At 44.1% G+C, this 16,208-nt stretch overlaps 1 protein-coding gene across 15 annotated transcripts in view; it reads right to left on the bottom strand.

Moving 5' to 3' along the window:
* Positions 1 to 16,208, bottom strand: part of ERG (ETS transcription factor ERG) — a 267,584-nt gene that overhangs the window by 101,972 nt on the left and 149,404 nt on the right. The window contains exon 1 of one of the 15 annotated variants that reach the window (XM_045501370.1): positions 10,269 to 10,416. The exons of the other annotated variants lie outside the window; for them this stretch is intronic. Within the exon in view, the coding sequence (XP_045357326.1) occupies positions 10,269 to 10,286 (18 nt within the window). The 5' untranslated portion in view covers positions 10,287 to 10,416. Of the gene's footprint in view, positions 1 to 10,268; positions 10,417 to 16,208 lie in introns of those variants that run through there. 15 annotated transcript variants of the gene reach the window in all.

The following is a 16,208-nucleotide window of genomic DNA, read 5'->3' as shown; positions in this document are numbered from 1 at the left end:
GTGTTTGCAGCATGTAAACATCACTCTTTGGAGTTTTGCCTGCGCTTGAGTTGAGTTGAGTTGAGTTGAGTTGAGTTGAGTTGAGTGGCTTTCAGGTGCTATTTATTTTGTTTGGTTTATTGTTAAGTGCTACTGTTTGTTGACTTGGTATATTATTTTCCCTTACAAAGGGCCGAGTTGGTAAGGGTGCATCCTAGAGATGAATAATTGATGAGTCCCTATTGTTCAGTGTTTGTGTGCTGTGGTTTTATGTGCTTTGGTTCAAAGGACCTAAACAATGCATTCGCTGGAACTTAATAACCGGTGTAAAATCAGCACAGGGAACAATCTGTGCACTGAGATTTTTGTACCCAAATCTGGCGATCTCCGCTTGACTGAAGAAAGCAAAATCCGCAATGACCTTTCCTCTCAATAACCACAGGAAAAAAAAAACCTTCAGTGGAATCTCAAAGAAGCTTATTCCCACCAACTACAAAGGCAGCCTCGCCGTGATTCACAGGAGACTGAGGTGCCCACGCGCGACCCACATCTTACTCACAGGCGCGTCTGGTCTGGTGACACTTGTCTCCATCCGCGACAGCACAGCACGCAGACAAGGGCAAGAATGAGAAAGAGGCGCTAAAACCGTTACTTTGGTAACCCTGGATTTTCAACTGCTTCGAGACGGAGCATTCTGCCAGAAAATCTGTAGCAACAGGTTTATTCCCCTGGGGGAGGAGGGAGTGGGTAACGAACCACACACGCTCTGGGGAAGTCTCCACTGGGAGCCCTTCCTGCCATCCGTGTGCCTCTGGCTGGGCTGGCTATCTGTGTAGGAAGTGAATGCAGGAAGTATCTGTCTACAAACCCTTTATCCTCAAGGCAATTGCTGCTGCAGCATTTTACTGTTTACCAAAGCAGTAAACATGTGATCTAAAAAAAGATGTTTTCCATCTCCAAAGAACCGGGCTTAAAAAATATATATGCACGCCTTTTCACAATCAGCTTCTTATCAAAACTGTGTGCGGTGTGATGGTGCTTCCAATAGAAGTGAGTCAACAGGAACAGCTTTTTAAGTAGGACAGGAGGTGCCCCGTGAGGGGTGCCCAAGGAACAAACGGTGGGCCTTCTTCATCCGGATGCTTCTCTAGCAAAACAAATTTTATTTCACTTCTTAGCTTAACTCCGCCTTAACAGACTTCATGGTTTCTGACTTCAAAGGCAACAGTCAACAAGACGATCTGTGTTCACTCAAACTGGTGGGATGGATGATGCCCAAGTCAGGTAATTCACAGCGTCACGTATATTCGGTCGGGGCCAATATTCTTATTGTACACGTGACTGTAAATACACTTCTAACTCAAAGAGTCCCCGTAAGGTGAAGTAAAGTAGACGTGTGGCTACTGGTTTTGATGACATTTACGTACACTCTTCCCTGTATGTCTTTTTCCTAGATGGAAGGCCCCATCCCCGAGTCCTGGGAGAACACAAGCAGTCGAGAACACGGAAGGAAGCAGGTTCCAGAGGAACCTCTGAGCACTCGGTGTGGGCCAGAGGGTTCTCTTCCTCATTACTGTTGTCCCTCATGAGTTCAAACCCTCCTGTTGGGTGATCAGCTATTGCAAAGAGGGAGAAGGAGGAGGGAAGGAGTGTGAAGGTGAGAAGAACAAAGAGAAGCAGAGAGTGACAGGGCCCTGAACATCTTCTCAAGGAGGGGATGTGCACAGACTCAGCACCCAGTAAATCTGGAAATGACCTCCAGCGCAGATAAAGCGCTAAGCTGAATGGAGAACTCACCGCCTATAAAAGTTTTTACTTCATCCTAGAGGAAGAAGAACATGTTGGAGGAAAGTTGGCTATTTGAGAAAAAAAACAAAACAAAAACCTGAATTCACAAACTGTTACCGCAACTGAAAGGGGAAAAAAGAAAAAGCTTTTGTGGATTTCCTGACCTTCGTGGTAGAAGAAAAATTTATGTGACTCGAGTGGATAGTAAAATTAGCTAACATTTACGAAGCACTTCACAGGCACTCCATCACGTTCAGTCAAAACTCAGCAGAACCCCGGGAGGTAGGAACTCTTGCTAGCCCCCTTTCACAGGTGGAAAAACCCAGATTTCGTAAGTGAGGCGAGTACTTGTCAAGAGCGAAGTGCTAGGAAGGCCATTCCCAGCTTCCCAAGGAGGGGGTGGTAAGACCAGCAGAGGTGAACTCACCTGCTGGCTCCCAGGGCATCAACCTAAAGCCCCAGCCGCCACGTCCCGGGCCAACCCTTCCCTCTGTCCCCTCCCTTCCCCTGCAAGCAAGATAAGACCGATGCTTTCCCCACGGAGGCTATTTTAAGGATCTGTAAAGACCCAGAGAGTATCAGTGCCTCCCCGGGCCTGAGATAAACACAGGTTGTGCTAGCTCTAACCTCTAGGCTTCTGTCGATCTTTGGAACATCAGGTAACACACACATACAACACAGATCCCAGGAGCACTTCGCAATATTAAGCCACACACGCTGTTTTGGTGTGTTTTTTCTTTTTCTCTTTAACTTGGAGCAACGTCTTGGGAAATGTACCTCGAATTGAGACACAAACTAATTGTGTTGACAAATTCTGAAGTGTTGTTTCAACCATTTCCTCTTCCTCAAAGGTGAGTATCACATGCATACGGGTTCAGTTGAAAAAATAAAATTCAGTAAGACCCAGTGGGACCCAAAGGGGATGGGACAAGGAACTTGCTACCGGCTGATGATCTGCATGAATGGCCTTCCTTGGGGGAATGTGGGTATGAGCACGGGGGGGAATTGTCTCTTCAGCACAGACACTGTGTCAATACACGAAGAGAACAAATCAATTTGCTATTCTGTAGTTGCATAAGGGGAAGAGAGCTGTTCAATCAAGGTGGAATGTTTTAAAGGTGACTCTGTTAAATTCAAGAGTGCAGGTTCTACGTACGATAGGTTATAAATGTTCTTTGCTATTTTCTCCAGAATTGGACATGCATTGTCTTGAACAAAAAGCATTGGAAGCAACAGCCCTGACGTTCATGTTATGATTGGAATATGATGTGGCTTTTAAAAATAAATAATTTTGCTTGGCCTTGGCATTTCTTTGCTACATGTCTCGGGACTTATCTGCGCGCAACAGCAGATTATTGTTCTTCCCAGAGTTTAATCCCACGAGCACCCCTGCTGAAAGACTTGTAAGGGCCTGATGGAAAATGGAGCCGCAAGTTCATTATTGATGCCAAGGTGAGAGCAAGGAAGCTGATACTTGGGATGAGGAAACTTAAACCAGCCGCTGATCTGGAATCTGGACCGCTGCCCCTTGGATATTGCCAAATATGGAAAGAATTCTTGTCACCAAGCACATACAGATCGGTGCTGGAGTTTCAGCTCTCGAACTTTCTGGCATGTTACCTTGATTAGTCACCAAGAGTAGAATAATTGTTGCCAGTGGGGTTTTTCACGCAAGAGGAGTAACAAAATTAGGCAGTTATAGTTAATAATTTTCATTATTCCACTATTTAATGTATCACTAGGTCATCTGATCCATCGTTTCTCCGAATAGTCATTTAATATCTGAGGCTAAGGCAAACAGAGGGAGAAAGAGAGCACATGATGATAAATTGAGGGGAGACAAATGAATTTGTGTTACTTGAGCGAGTTTCTTGGCCTCTCAAATCCTTTACCCTTGTGTGGACAAAAAGCAAGTAGAATGAGTATCTCACGAGATAACGTGACCGCCCAGCACAGAGCCTGGCCTTTATGCAGTTACAAGGATGATGTTAATTCGGATTATGAACTCAAGATACAAGAGCTAGCTCTTCAAAAACGTTTCCCTCTGCTCTCTTAAACAGCAATTTAATTCCAGTTACCCGACTTTTCTTTAACTAGAGAAATAGCACTAAAGACCTACGACTTCTATCTAAAATCTACAATAATGATTAATTACTCTGCCTTCTTAACTTTCTCTTTGTGACCTCAAAGGATTTTCATTAAAAAAAATATTACTATTTATGGAACCCCGACATTTTGCCAGTCGCTGTCGAGGACGCCAAAGAGATGGACAGATGGTCACCTAGAAGGAGTTCTGAGGCTCACGTGGCTGCACACATGACGTATTCACAGAACAGTCACACTCGCCAGCACAGAGTGGGGAGAACGTGCTGACAGGAGACGATGAAGCGTAAGGGAAAGGACAGAATGAGGAATGATCTTCAACTTTAGAAAACATGCCTCGGCCAAGTTCAATAAGGGGAATGTGTGGGAAATAAGTTGGATCAAACAGGATGAAGGCATGAATAAGAAAGATCCAGAGGTCATAGTGGCCACCAGTTGAAACAGGTTCATGGCAAAAAAAAAAAAAAAAAAAAAAAGAATGGGTATTATAACTAAGGACACACAAATAACAATGAGATTCCAGTGTTAACTGTCAGAATGGCAAAGAATCGAAGACTGAAATAGGCAGAGTTGTACTGAGTGCATGACAGTGGCCTCATCTATGTCTAGAGGTGGGAACCGGTACGATCCTTCTGAGGAATAAAATGGCAAGTTTTTTAACTGGCAAACATTTGGTTTTATTCATTTAAAAAAAATTTTTTTAACGTTTATTTATTTTTGAAAGAGAGAGAGACAGGGTGCGAGTAGGGAAAGGGCAGAGAGAGAGAGGGAGACACAGAATCCGAAGCAGGCTCCAGGCTCTGAGCCGTCAGCACAGAGCCCGACGCAGGGCTCGAACTCACGGACCGCGAGATCGTGACCTGAGCCGAAGTCGGACGCCCAACCGACTGAGCCACCCAGGCGCCCCAATTGGCAAAGACTTTAATTCGGCAGAGACTTGAAAAATACGTGTGCTCACTGGCCCAACAGTTCCTTTTGTAAACACGAATACCAATAATGTGAGTTAAAAAACAAAATTAGGTCGAGAATATATTGCCAACTAGTGAAAAACTGAAAGCAGTATTATTTTCCATAACAGGATATTGGCTGTATCAATTGTAATACTTATTTTAGATGAGATCTGATTAAGCCTAAAAATTCTGCTTATTGAAAATGTTTAGCGATCGGGGGGAATTAATCTAAACTAACGTTAGCCGAGAAAACCTAGATGGAGACTCAGGTAGGGAACAGGACAGAGAAGAACACAGGATAAGGACAGCCACCAAATGTTAGTCATTTTCTCTGGCTGCTTGGGATCAGGAGCAACTTATATTGACTTCGTAATGATTTGTTTTTCATTTTCTCTACAGTGAGAATGTTTTATTACTGCACTTTGTGCAAAACAACAAGGTGAATTTTTCAAAATTAATGAGAGAACAGAAGAGTGGAGGCTTTGCAATATTCCTCTCCTTGCCCTAATCAGGGGCAAGATGTGCTCCAGGCCTCTGCCGTCCTTCAGCAAAGCAGCAAACAGCCTCCGCCCTCAGAACCGACCTAAACCAACCCCCTGACCAGCCACACCTTGAGTGACCCGCTGTATGCTCTACCTGCTTGCGTGTTTGGTTCCTGCCCTCCTGCACCCCAACCCCCGCCAAGCCTCTCCCCCTCCTGCCATCTCCTGGCTTGCTGCCTCCCAGACCCAGGTGTCACCTGCCCTCGGAAGGAGACCACGGTACTGACATGTAGAAGTGACCCTGTTCTCTCTGAAAGCATTGGAACAGGGACGGTGTGGCTCTGGGCTTCAAAACTAAAGCAGGACAGTGAGAAATCGAGAGAGAATTGAAAGCAGGGCCAGAAAGACCATGCAACGTGTTAGGAAAGGTTAAATCCGTTTGGATCGTCTGACGGCATCTGCCTTTTATGCAGCACATCCTACAGGCTCTAGAGACTTCGATTCATACCAGCACAAGACAGGATAGCCATTATAATCCCATTTTACAGGTGAGGAAACTGAGGTCTGACAGCTTAAGGCCCTTGCTCAGGGTCACGTGACTAGTCAGGCTCCAAATGCAGGCAAGGCTATAGCCACCTGATACAAGAAATGAAATCTCAGGGGCCATGTGACAGAAACCCAGGGCAGAGAACGTCCTTCATCCTGTTGGGACAAATGGAGGAGGTGGGTCCTGTGGCATTCGAGGTGTTCCCTAGCCCTGAAGAAAAGATCCTGCCAAAGCCGAGACTGCTATCAAACACTAGAAGGACGTGGAGACTGTCTCTGTGAGACCCGCTTGCCGGAAGATCTCAGACCGCGGAGAAACTCTCACAGTCCTGGTTTTCCCACACCTCCTGTATGGTCATTCTTTTCTGCATCAGCCACGAAATCAATGTACCTGCTGGGATGCCAAGGTGGACTTTTCTGCTTTGGGTCTACACTTCTAATGGAGGGAATCTTATCCTAAATTCTAAACACAGAAGTAATATTCTCCTGAAGGCATCAGCAATGGTGGTTTTATTAATTTTGTTATTATGTATGCTTTTTCAAGAGACCTAAACAAGCCTAAGTATGTGTGTATTTGCAGGTGTTTTTTTTTAAAGAAAGATCTATTTTGCAAAGTAATGATAATAATAATAATAATGGTGAAATAATCATTTGAAAGAAAGCATAGATAATTAAGAGATGATTCTGGCTTCCAGAACATTCTCTGAGAGCACTGTGGTCCTACGTACGCATATTTAATGGGAAAGAAACCCCAAAACGTCGTCATTCCCTGTTCTCCTTTCCCTTGTTACCGAGTCAGGGCGCTGAGCGGGCACAGGTGCGTGCACACACTCAGATTGCTAGGGAGGCCCGTGCACACACTCAGATTGCTAGGGAGACCCGTGCACACACTCAGATTGCTAGGGAGACCTGTGCACCATCCGGGGATGGGAGCAGCCTGTATGAGAGAGCTGCTCACAAATGCAAACAGCAAGTCACTTTAAGATAATGGCCTGTACTTCCACTTTTAGGCAAGGACAGACCATCAGGGCCCCTGCTCCGAGGACACGACATTTACACAGCAGGACGGCAACATTTTCCTTCCACGGCCTGAGCCCCCTCCCCCGCCATCCAAGTAATAAGGGATGAAGCGACTCTCATTCTGCATAAGCCAACAGGCCAATGAAAAATCACATGCCTAGAGCCATTCAACTCATTAATCACACGCACCAAAATCCTAGGAGATGAACTTTCTTCACATAACCCTGAGCTTTTTACTAACTCTTCCTTCACACATGATGGCAAATATTCAGAGTGCCTGCTATGTCAAAGCATGAAACGTATAAAAGAAGCAGGATGTTTTTAAATTAACACCATGTTTCAATCATCATCAAACCTTCCAAACTCTGCTGAATCAAAGTAACTTCTTTAAACAACTAATTGAAACAGTGATGTGTGCTCCCTCATCAAGCCTTGTAACTTTCCACATCCTGTCTGTTTCTAAGATGCTTTTCCATCGGCCCTGCTCTCTCCTTGTCCTTCAGTGTCAGAGCTCCGTGATAATGGAAAATCCCCACATTCCCACTGTAATCACTAAGGATCTTGAAACCCCAGGATCAGGGATTGTAACATGGGGTTCATGGGCCTCCCCAGGAGTCCAAGAGTTGAATTGTCCTTGGAGAGAATTAGCTTCTGTTGTCATTCTAAGCACCACATTCTAGGCATTTAGAAGCATTTATCCCCAAGAGGGGACTGCGGGCTTCATTAGACTTCCCGAGTGACCCAGCGCATCATGTAAGGACCAGGGAAGTCTTTGGGAGATTGGATTAAAAGTCCTAACCAAAGCACAAGCAAGGTCCAAGGCTTAACCACCAGCTCCTTGGAGTCTGTAAGTAACACAGTGCTGCTCCGTGGGGAACAGGGGAAACGGGTTACCCCTCAGTACTGTCTTATGGTGCAAAAAGCAAAAAGCTTTTTGTGGTCCCCCATCTGGGACCACTGACACTGAATTACCCATGGGGACATCATCCTTGATGCTTACATGTTTCCATGAGAACTCTTATAACCTGATCTTAAAATTCACGGACACTTAGAGACAAACAGGCACTCTCAGGTAAGCTCCACAAATTCCTTTGCTTCTTCCAATGCATACTTTTTGTTCCCAGTTGCAAACACCAAGGGAAAATGATGGCGAGAATCACAAAGACAGGAGAAAAACATTTAGCTTTTGCATAGTGCCTCACAAGGTCTCGTAAATATTAACGCCAAAAAAAAAAAAAAGCTCACTCCGACGGGGTGTACTAAATTCAGTGCATCTGATGCTTAATCGGCTAATTGATTTATTTATTGAAACACCACCACCAACAAAACACAGAGTGCGTTTGAGACCAGAAATTGCCTGTATGACAGGCTGTTTCCTAATTCCAACGGACAGCCATAATTTTCCTTATGCTAATTTGAGCTCTGCACTCACATAATTAAAACTGCCGTCAACAGACTCAGGCCGCCTTTTTTCCACTCTATAAACAAATCTGTAAAATCATCGCATTACTTTACCCAGGAAGGCCAACAGAACATGTCTTGAAGGAAGTTACCTATAAAGAGGGGCTATTTTATTTGAACTGAGGATTAAAAAGAATCCACTTGAAGTCATTTTAAAGCTCACCTGAGATAATATACGATATACAGACGACGCAGTGTCATCGAATGTTGAGGCAAGCATAGTATCTTAGACAAGTGAAAGCTACGACCCAAAATTTATTCTAGAAGTCACAAAACATCCAAGTTTCAAAATACCTTTGTATCTTCAGACACGTATACTTTAAACACTATTAACCCATGTGTATGTTTTGCGAAACATAACCCACAGTCTAAAGGGCGGTCTGTCATTTCGATGTCCTTCAATACACTGATTTTTTTGGAACCCGCACAATTGCACCCAAGCTCTTCAAAGTTTACAAAGAATATTTGATTTAATTGTTATTAAATATGGACATAATTAAGAGAGAAAATAAGAATAAAAAGGGCAGCATTTTGCATCATACAATGGAACAATTTCTGCTCACATAGTTGAAAGGGTCACATCAAACCTCCAATTTTAAAATTCTTTTCTATGATAGTTTCAGCAGCCTCAGAACCTTGAAGCCAGAGAAGGAAAAACCTCTGCAAGGTTAGTCATTGATACATGATGTTTTAATATATATTATCGAACATTCCTTGAAAAAGAAAACATCCTTTGAGGAGTGAAAACGGAACAAAACTTCTGAGACACAGTTCATAGGGTGGGTATTACTCATAACCTCTAATGCCAACATTTCGGACACCAAACCAAGGAAGATTTTTGAAAACGCCTTGGCTCAATTCTGGGCAGACTTCCGTATTCGGGAGCTTTGAAATGAACCAAAACCCTTGATGAAAACACCACCAAACGCTTCTCACCTATAGGCAGCAAAACTAAAGACACACAACTAACAGAACTTTCTTTTTCTTCCCTTCAGTATGTGTCTGCTGCTGATTTTTCTCATTTCTACAAATGTCACCCAGGCAGAGTGGCCTGGAAAATATTCCAACAGTCCACCACTTTATACACCCCATGCCGCTGCCCTGCACTCGCCATTAAACTGGCTTCGTTTCCAGGAATTAGGCCGCGTTTAGACTCCACCTGAATGGATCCACCTCCCCATTAATTTCTATATGCTATCAACTAGAGACATTTGCACAAAAAACACAGCAGACCGCATACCCCAGAGCGAGAGAATCAACCAATAGGCCGCTGCTCTCCCATTCCCGCAAACCAACCCGGACGGGCAAGAACGTTTACTCGCAGCGCGGAGAGGAGTAGCACTTTTATTAAAGATCAACATGTAACCGAACAAACCGAATTACCACCATTTGAGTTAGGAGAACACTCCGTTCTCAGCACGAAGGATCCAAGAGCAAGTCAACGTGTCCCATGACCAACCGCCACTCGCCCGGCATCTCTTCATTGCCACTGGGGCTGGCTAGCAACCCTGATGCTCAAGGAGTCATTCGAGAGCATCCAGAAGTCCACCATTTACAAGCCCATCTGTTTTTCTCCAACCCTTCCCTCCAACCTCTCCGAGTCCATCACCTTCCAGCAGATAACACATCCACACCCCGCTAGGGATAAAGAATATGAAAATTCAGACGCGCTCCGAGAAGCCTTTGCAAAAGTCATCCACAGCCCTCAACAGTGAATTTAGAAACCCCAATTTTTTTCTGAGTTTGAAGTTTTTAAGCCTTGCGGATGGTTGGAGTAGGAAAAAGGAAATTTACTAGGCAGTGCAGAGGAAATCTTGTTGTCCTCTATTGTGGCAGTGGGGGTGTTGCCCAATCCGGACTTATCTGCCTTGATAAAGGAAACCAAAGAAAAAGTAACAAGCACAAGGTTTTGTCAAACGAAAAGGAACCCTCTCCTTACCTTAATAGTGCTGGCCATAATGCAATCAAGTTTATTGATCGTTAATAAATGTTAATAATAATTATTGCTTCTCTCTGACCAGAAAGTAGTTTTGATGAGGTTGTTTAGAGCGGATGAGATCGTGCTAAGTCTGGGAAATGAAGTCAGCCAATGGCAGGAAGAGGTTTCTATTGGTCCTGGCTGCCCAGCCCGAAGAAACAGGATATTTGGGAGTGGAGAGATAAGGGACCCTGAAAACAATGTTGTTTTTCTTGATGATATGCAGCCAGGAGATTTCTTTTTTTTTTTTTAATTAAAAAAAAAAAAAAGGCATCCATTGCCCGGGACAGGGACCCCCACGGCAGGTATGACTTGTGCCACCACACGACATGCCGCACAGGGGCAGGATGCAGACGTGGTGGCACCCCGTATGGCTTCACATGTGCCGTGAGCACTTCGGGACGGGGCGTGGAGGGCCCCCGACAGCCGGGTGCCAGGCCTTCTGGGCCCCCACCTCCCTGGACCCGCCACACGCCTGCCACACGGGACTCGAGCCACTCATCCCCACACACTCCCCGTTCCGTTCTCCAAAATGGAAACGTTGCAGGTCGAACTCATTTCACGTTAACGTATTTGCTTGCTGATTTGTAACGGCCTGCCTTGATTCCACATCTCAAGTGAGTATTCCCAGAAGTTTCATTTTCTCTTTCCAAGCACATGTAATTTTTTTTATTTGCTCCACAATAAACCAGTCGAAAACACACAAAGGCTCTAGAACTCGTAAGGTAAAGCAAGGCAAAGAAAGGGAAAAGTAAGCCCGTCAAATCCTGATCTTTAAGTATTTATTTAAAGGCCAAATAACGGAAATTACGGCAAATGGTTTCTGATGCGAGCAAGCCGGTCCCACTCTGACGAAAGTCAGCGCTGCGGGCCACAGACCCTCAGAGAGATCTTGACTCTGCGGAGATATCAGGTGAAGACCTCATTAAGGGTTTTAAAATCCAGGCTGCAAGTTCAGGGCCACACGTCTGTTTTCCACTCAAAGGAAGTACGGCTAATGTAAGCTTGAACACTCCTTAGAGGGCTTCGGGCCTTTAATTACTCATTTTCAGGAAACTGCTTGTTCTCTGGAAGAAACAACATTTTGCTTTGAATCCAGCTACACGAAAGCTGGACCAGTAAAGAAGCGTGGTCTCCACACGGGGACCCTCAGAACCCAAGAGACGAAATCCTGAGTCATTCAGCAGCTCTTGGTTCTAGAGGTGAATGGTCGGTGAATTGATTTCACTCAGACTTCAGGCCTGCCTACGGCAGAGCTCTAGAAACTAGCCTGGGTTTCTATATCTTTTGTTGTCTCCTGACTTAACCCCTTTGCATTAGGATAGAAGGAGGAGGGCGGGGGCGGGGGGGGGGGGGGGAGGGCAGGGAGAAACAAACAAACGAAGAAACAAAGGAAAAAGAGAAAACTAAAGAAATCCTGTTCTGGATAAAAGTCAGAACCCACACGTTCTCACCGTCTACACTTTGAGGGGGTGTTGATTTCCCCTCTTTTCATCTCTGAACAATGAAGGAGATGGCAGGCCGATTAAAATTTTGTTTCCCCGAAAGTTTCAAAGCACTGAGTTGTTTTATCTGGGTCGCGTCCACAAGGATTTGGGAGTGCTGAGAAAAACGTTCTCTGCTCCGCCAGGGTTCCCTGCTTTTGCCCTCCTGAGAAGCATCGACTGTAAATGTTACCCACGGTACCCCAGTGAGCAGTGTTCCATCACGGGTTTCCCAAAGAGTAGCCTTAAACAGGATGGACACTTTGCTAACAAAAGAGCCTTGGGGGAACCTGCTGACTGGTCCTACCTCACTCACTCTGGTCTCCTGGTTTCTAACCCAGCCCTCTCCGTGTCGTCCCCAAAGACCTAGGACACCTAATTCTTCATCAAGCCTCTGCTCTTAACTCCTTGGTTACTGCTTAGTTCAGATCAAGCAGGGGAATCTTTTAATTCTTTATGCAGGGAAAAATTTCCAACATGCAGAAACAAGTTAATGCAAAGGACTCCTAATATCTTTCACCCACTTACTCCAAATGCTGGTAATTTTCATTTCCTTTGCTTTCTCTCTCTAAAATTCATGTATAATGCCTACGTGTGAATAGGCACAGATTTCCTTTATTCTTTAATTAATAAAAATGCTGTTTTATTAGAGACGAATTTCTTTGCTTGGATACTTACAGACAGAAAACCAGATGTTACTATTTGACCTATTTCCTGAAGATTCTATCCACAAGTTTCACTGTGTTGAATATTGAAGATGTGCACAAATATGGAGGTGATCTAGTAAAAAGCCAGTGTTCAGGTAGTGAGTTGTAATTCCTGTCACAAAGTTTTTTAAGGCAAATATTCCTCATTTCTAACAACAAGATGTTAGACTCATGCTGAGCATCTTCAAAGACAATAATTCCTGATACCTACAATGGCATAATAGCATCCAAGCCTGGTACTCTCTGAATGTTTAAGGCAAAGTTGCTTTTTAACTTTGATTGGCTATTGAAAGCATTTGACATATCTATTAATGAGAGTATAGTAGTTCAGGGGGGAGCCTGCGTGGCTCAGTCGTTTAAGCTGCCCAACTCCTGATTTCAGCTCGGGTCAGGATCTCGTGGTTTGTGGGTTCAAGCCTTGCATCAGGCTCTGTGCTGACAGTGTGGAGCCCAGTTCGAATTCCTCTCTCTCTCTCTCTCTCTCTCTCTCTCTCTCTCTCTCCTGTTCTCTGCCTCTCCCCTGCTCATGCTCCTCTCTCTCAAAATAAATAAATAAATAACTTTAAAAATTAAAAAAAAAAAAAAAAAAAAAGAATATACTGGTGCAGAAACCATGTCCCAAATGTTAGTCCCTGGGGGAATCATCCAAAGATAATGCTATCACTTAATCCTCCCCTTTACCCCCACCCCAAGCCTACACCTACATTTGGCCTCAGCACCAGATTATTCAGCATCTTAAGGACTAGGCAGCTTCTAACCAGACAGCACCCCTCCTTGGGGAAAGCCACCCTTCAGGTAACCAGGCTGACCCACGTCAGGGCAATCTAGCAGAGAGAGACACAGCTTGGGGGGGCCATCTTGCCACGATCCTGCTAGGACAAGGTCCTTCTCCACTCTCCTTGGAACACAGTAAACACCACAATGGACCAGTATGGCCCCCCAGTGTCTGCGGACATCTGAGCCCATGAGTAAATTCTACATTTCCATTTTTACTTACCCATCATGGACCCCATTCCCCATGAGGTTACCACAACCCTTTGTAAGCCTGTTCCTATCTTGTTCCAAATGAAAAAACTGACCATACGTTTACTGTAACAGTAAAAAGGGGCATTGTCATTTATTTGTCTTAAAACCACGTCTTCTCATTTTCTAAAGAGGCAACAAATTCTCATCCGTATTCTGTTATTACCTTCTCTATCTGAGATCGACAGAGGAAGGTCAGGAGTTGAAACACTTTGGATGAGGGCAGTATGGTTCTAAAAACGATGTATGGGCGCAGCAAAGAGATAATGAACCACAATTTTAATTGAAGACCCAACAGAAGGCTCGCTCATGAATGACTGATTAATCCTGGTATTAAACATCCACACACTGGAATGGTCATCAGCACTTAAAATACTGCAGGGAAATGATGTAACAGAGGAATGCCCAGTGATATGGAGAACTGTTATGATACTATGCCTGGGAAGTTAAAAATCAGGGTCCAAGAGACAGTTATGCCAGAGACCCATTTTGTTAAAAGGAAAAAGGCAAGAGAGAACTACCAGGAGGCTCTAGGTACTAAGGTACTAATGGTGGATGGTCTTCCTTTTCTTATTTGTTTTTCCTCCGTCTCCTTCGGTTCATCTCGATTTCTGAACATTTACAGTAAATAGAAATTAAATTTGAATGTAAAAGTTATAGAAGTGACACGTAAGGTTCCATGTTTTTTTATAAATGCCTGTGTAACACGCAGCACACAATATCTATACTTGTCAAGCCCCATGGGTGCGTACCAAAACGCATGTTCTTTGTTAAATGTCTACAGCAAGAAAAGAGGAGCCCTGTTTGTAACTAGTAAGGAAACCCAGAAGATACTCATGTGTCTTGTCACGGTCATCTATCCAACATCAACCCATCTAGTCAATATTAATAAAGGGGCTTTTCCACGCCAGGAGCTCTGGTCGGCACTAGGAAATAAAGCATGACAAGGCTCTGTCCTGCCACTGGGTGTCCCAACATTCAGGAAGTCTGTGTGTGTCGACTTCAATTCCGCCCACATAAAACTGTGGAGCTTGGAACCAGCCCATGAGATGCAAACTTTTTAAGGGTTAAACAATAGGACCCAGTGCTCTATATTGTCCCTAAAATGACACATGAATCTTAAAATGTATACTGTTTGGATTATTCATGAACAGCCTGCAAGAAGGATGTCCCAGGGATTTTTGCCAAGGACATGCCTGAGATTACAGATAAGGATCAAGCATCTGGAGCTGCCCCCACAGTGGAAAACTACATCACTCGGTGGAACTTTTCCGTCCACTGGAGGATTTGCTTGAGAACACGTGCAGTGTAAGGCACTCTCAGCTGCCAAGGTCGCTCATTACACACAGGTTGAGGACCGTTTTTCTATTCAAAGCTTACTGCGTGAGCACAGTTTCACTCCATTGAGTAAGACTGTGTGTGTGTGTGTGTGTGTGTGTGTGTGTGTGTGTGTGTGAGATGCCCTCCAGCCACACATTAAGAAATAATCCAATTACAATTCAAATAACTATTGTTTCAACACCTTCTCTATGTGGTTAATATTATTCTTCAACATCTTGGTTGATTTGAACTCATCTAAACCGAGGAAATTGTTATCACATACTAAATCCTCAACTTCTCAACACCGAGTTGCAATTTCCTTAATTTTGAAGCACGTGTCAGTTCAGCTCTATAGGCTCCAATGGAGCGACGATTTCAATGAACGCAATTTCATAAGTGTCACATGTATTCTCATGTTTTTTTTTAGCAACTTTGCTCTTAGCCAATTCTGTACGCCTCTAAAAACTCAGGAGTATTAAAATCAGTATTAGGGACCCTAAATATGTCAATGTAATACTCGGGGCTAAAGAGAAAAGAAATTCCTAGGAACATTTATTTTGACACAGTAATTTAAAGGAAATTTCCTGTTTCAACGATCGTGTTTCCATATATAATTTGTGAACCATTCTATGAGTTTCGAGGTCTTTTATCCATACAACTGGCATATATAAGCCTAGATGTTACAGCCTGCAGATGTCAGTGGTCACCATAAGGCCTGGTCTGCCCACAGGGCATGGGTCTAGCACCCGTGCCACACGATTGGAGGCGACACAAAATCACATGGCCATCCCGCCTGGTGTTGTCCTGCTCCTCTGTCCCCTACTGAGATCTGGAGAATCATGTCCCAATTACTTCCTCAGCAGTCACCCCTGACCATCCTGAGAAGTTATCTTGAGCTGTTTAAATTAACTTAGATTTTGACCTAGTTAGACTGTCAATTTTTTTAAGTGTGTCAGTCTCATTTATAAGATACTATATATCAGCATCTATTTTTGTCTTGACCGTCCACATACATTATTTTGTCAAGAAAATATTCACTCTTTTAAGTTTTTTTTTTTTTAATTTATTTGGAGAGAGAGAGAGAGCACAAGTGGGTGAGGGGCAGAGAGAAGAAAAGACAGAAACTCAAGCAGGCTCTGTGCCATCAATGCAGAGCCCGATGTGGGGCTCGAACCCACAAACTGTGAGATCATGACCTGAGCAGATATCAAGGGTTGGACGCTTCACCGACTATGCCACCCAGGCGCCCCCATACTACTTTGTAAAGAAAGATAGTAAATTGCAGTATAATGTCACCCAGCTAATGGAAATTTACAGAGAAGCCTGCATTAGACAATTGCTCCCCATTCTTTTACAAAACGTTTTGA

This window comes from Leopardus geoffroyi, chromosome C2 (assembly GCF_018350155.1).
Source record: "Leopardus geoffroyi isolate Oge1 chromosome C2, O.geoffroyi_Oge1_pat1.0, whole genome shotgun sequence".
Classification (NCBI taxonomy): Eukaryota; Metazoa; Chordata; class Mammalia; order Carnivora; family Felidae; genus Leopardus; species Leopardus geoffroyi.
This window is presented reverse-complemented; position numbering and strand designations above follow the sequence as displayed.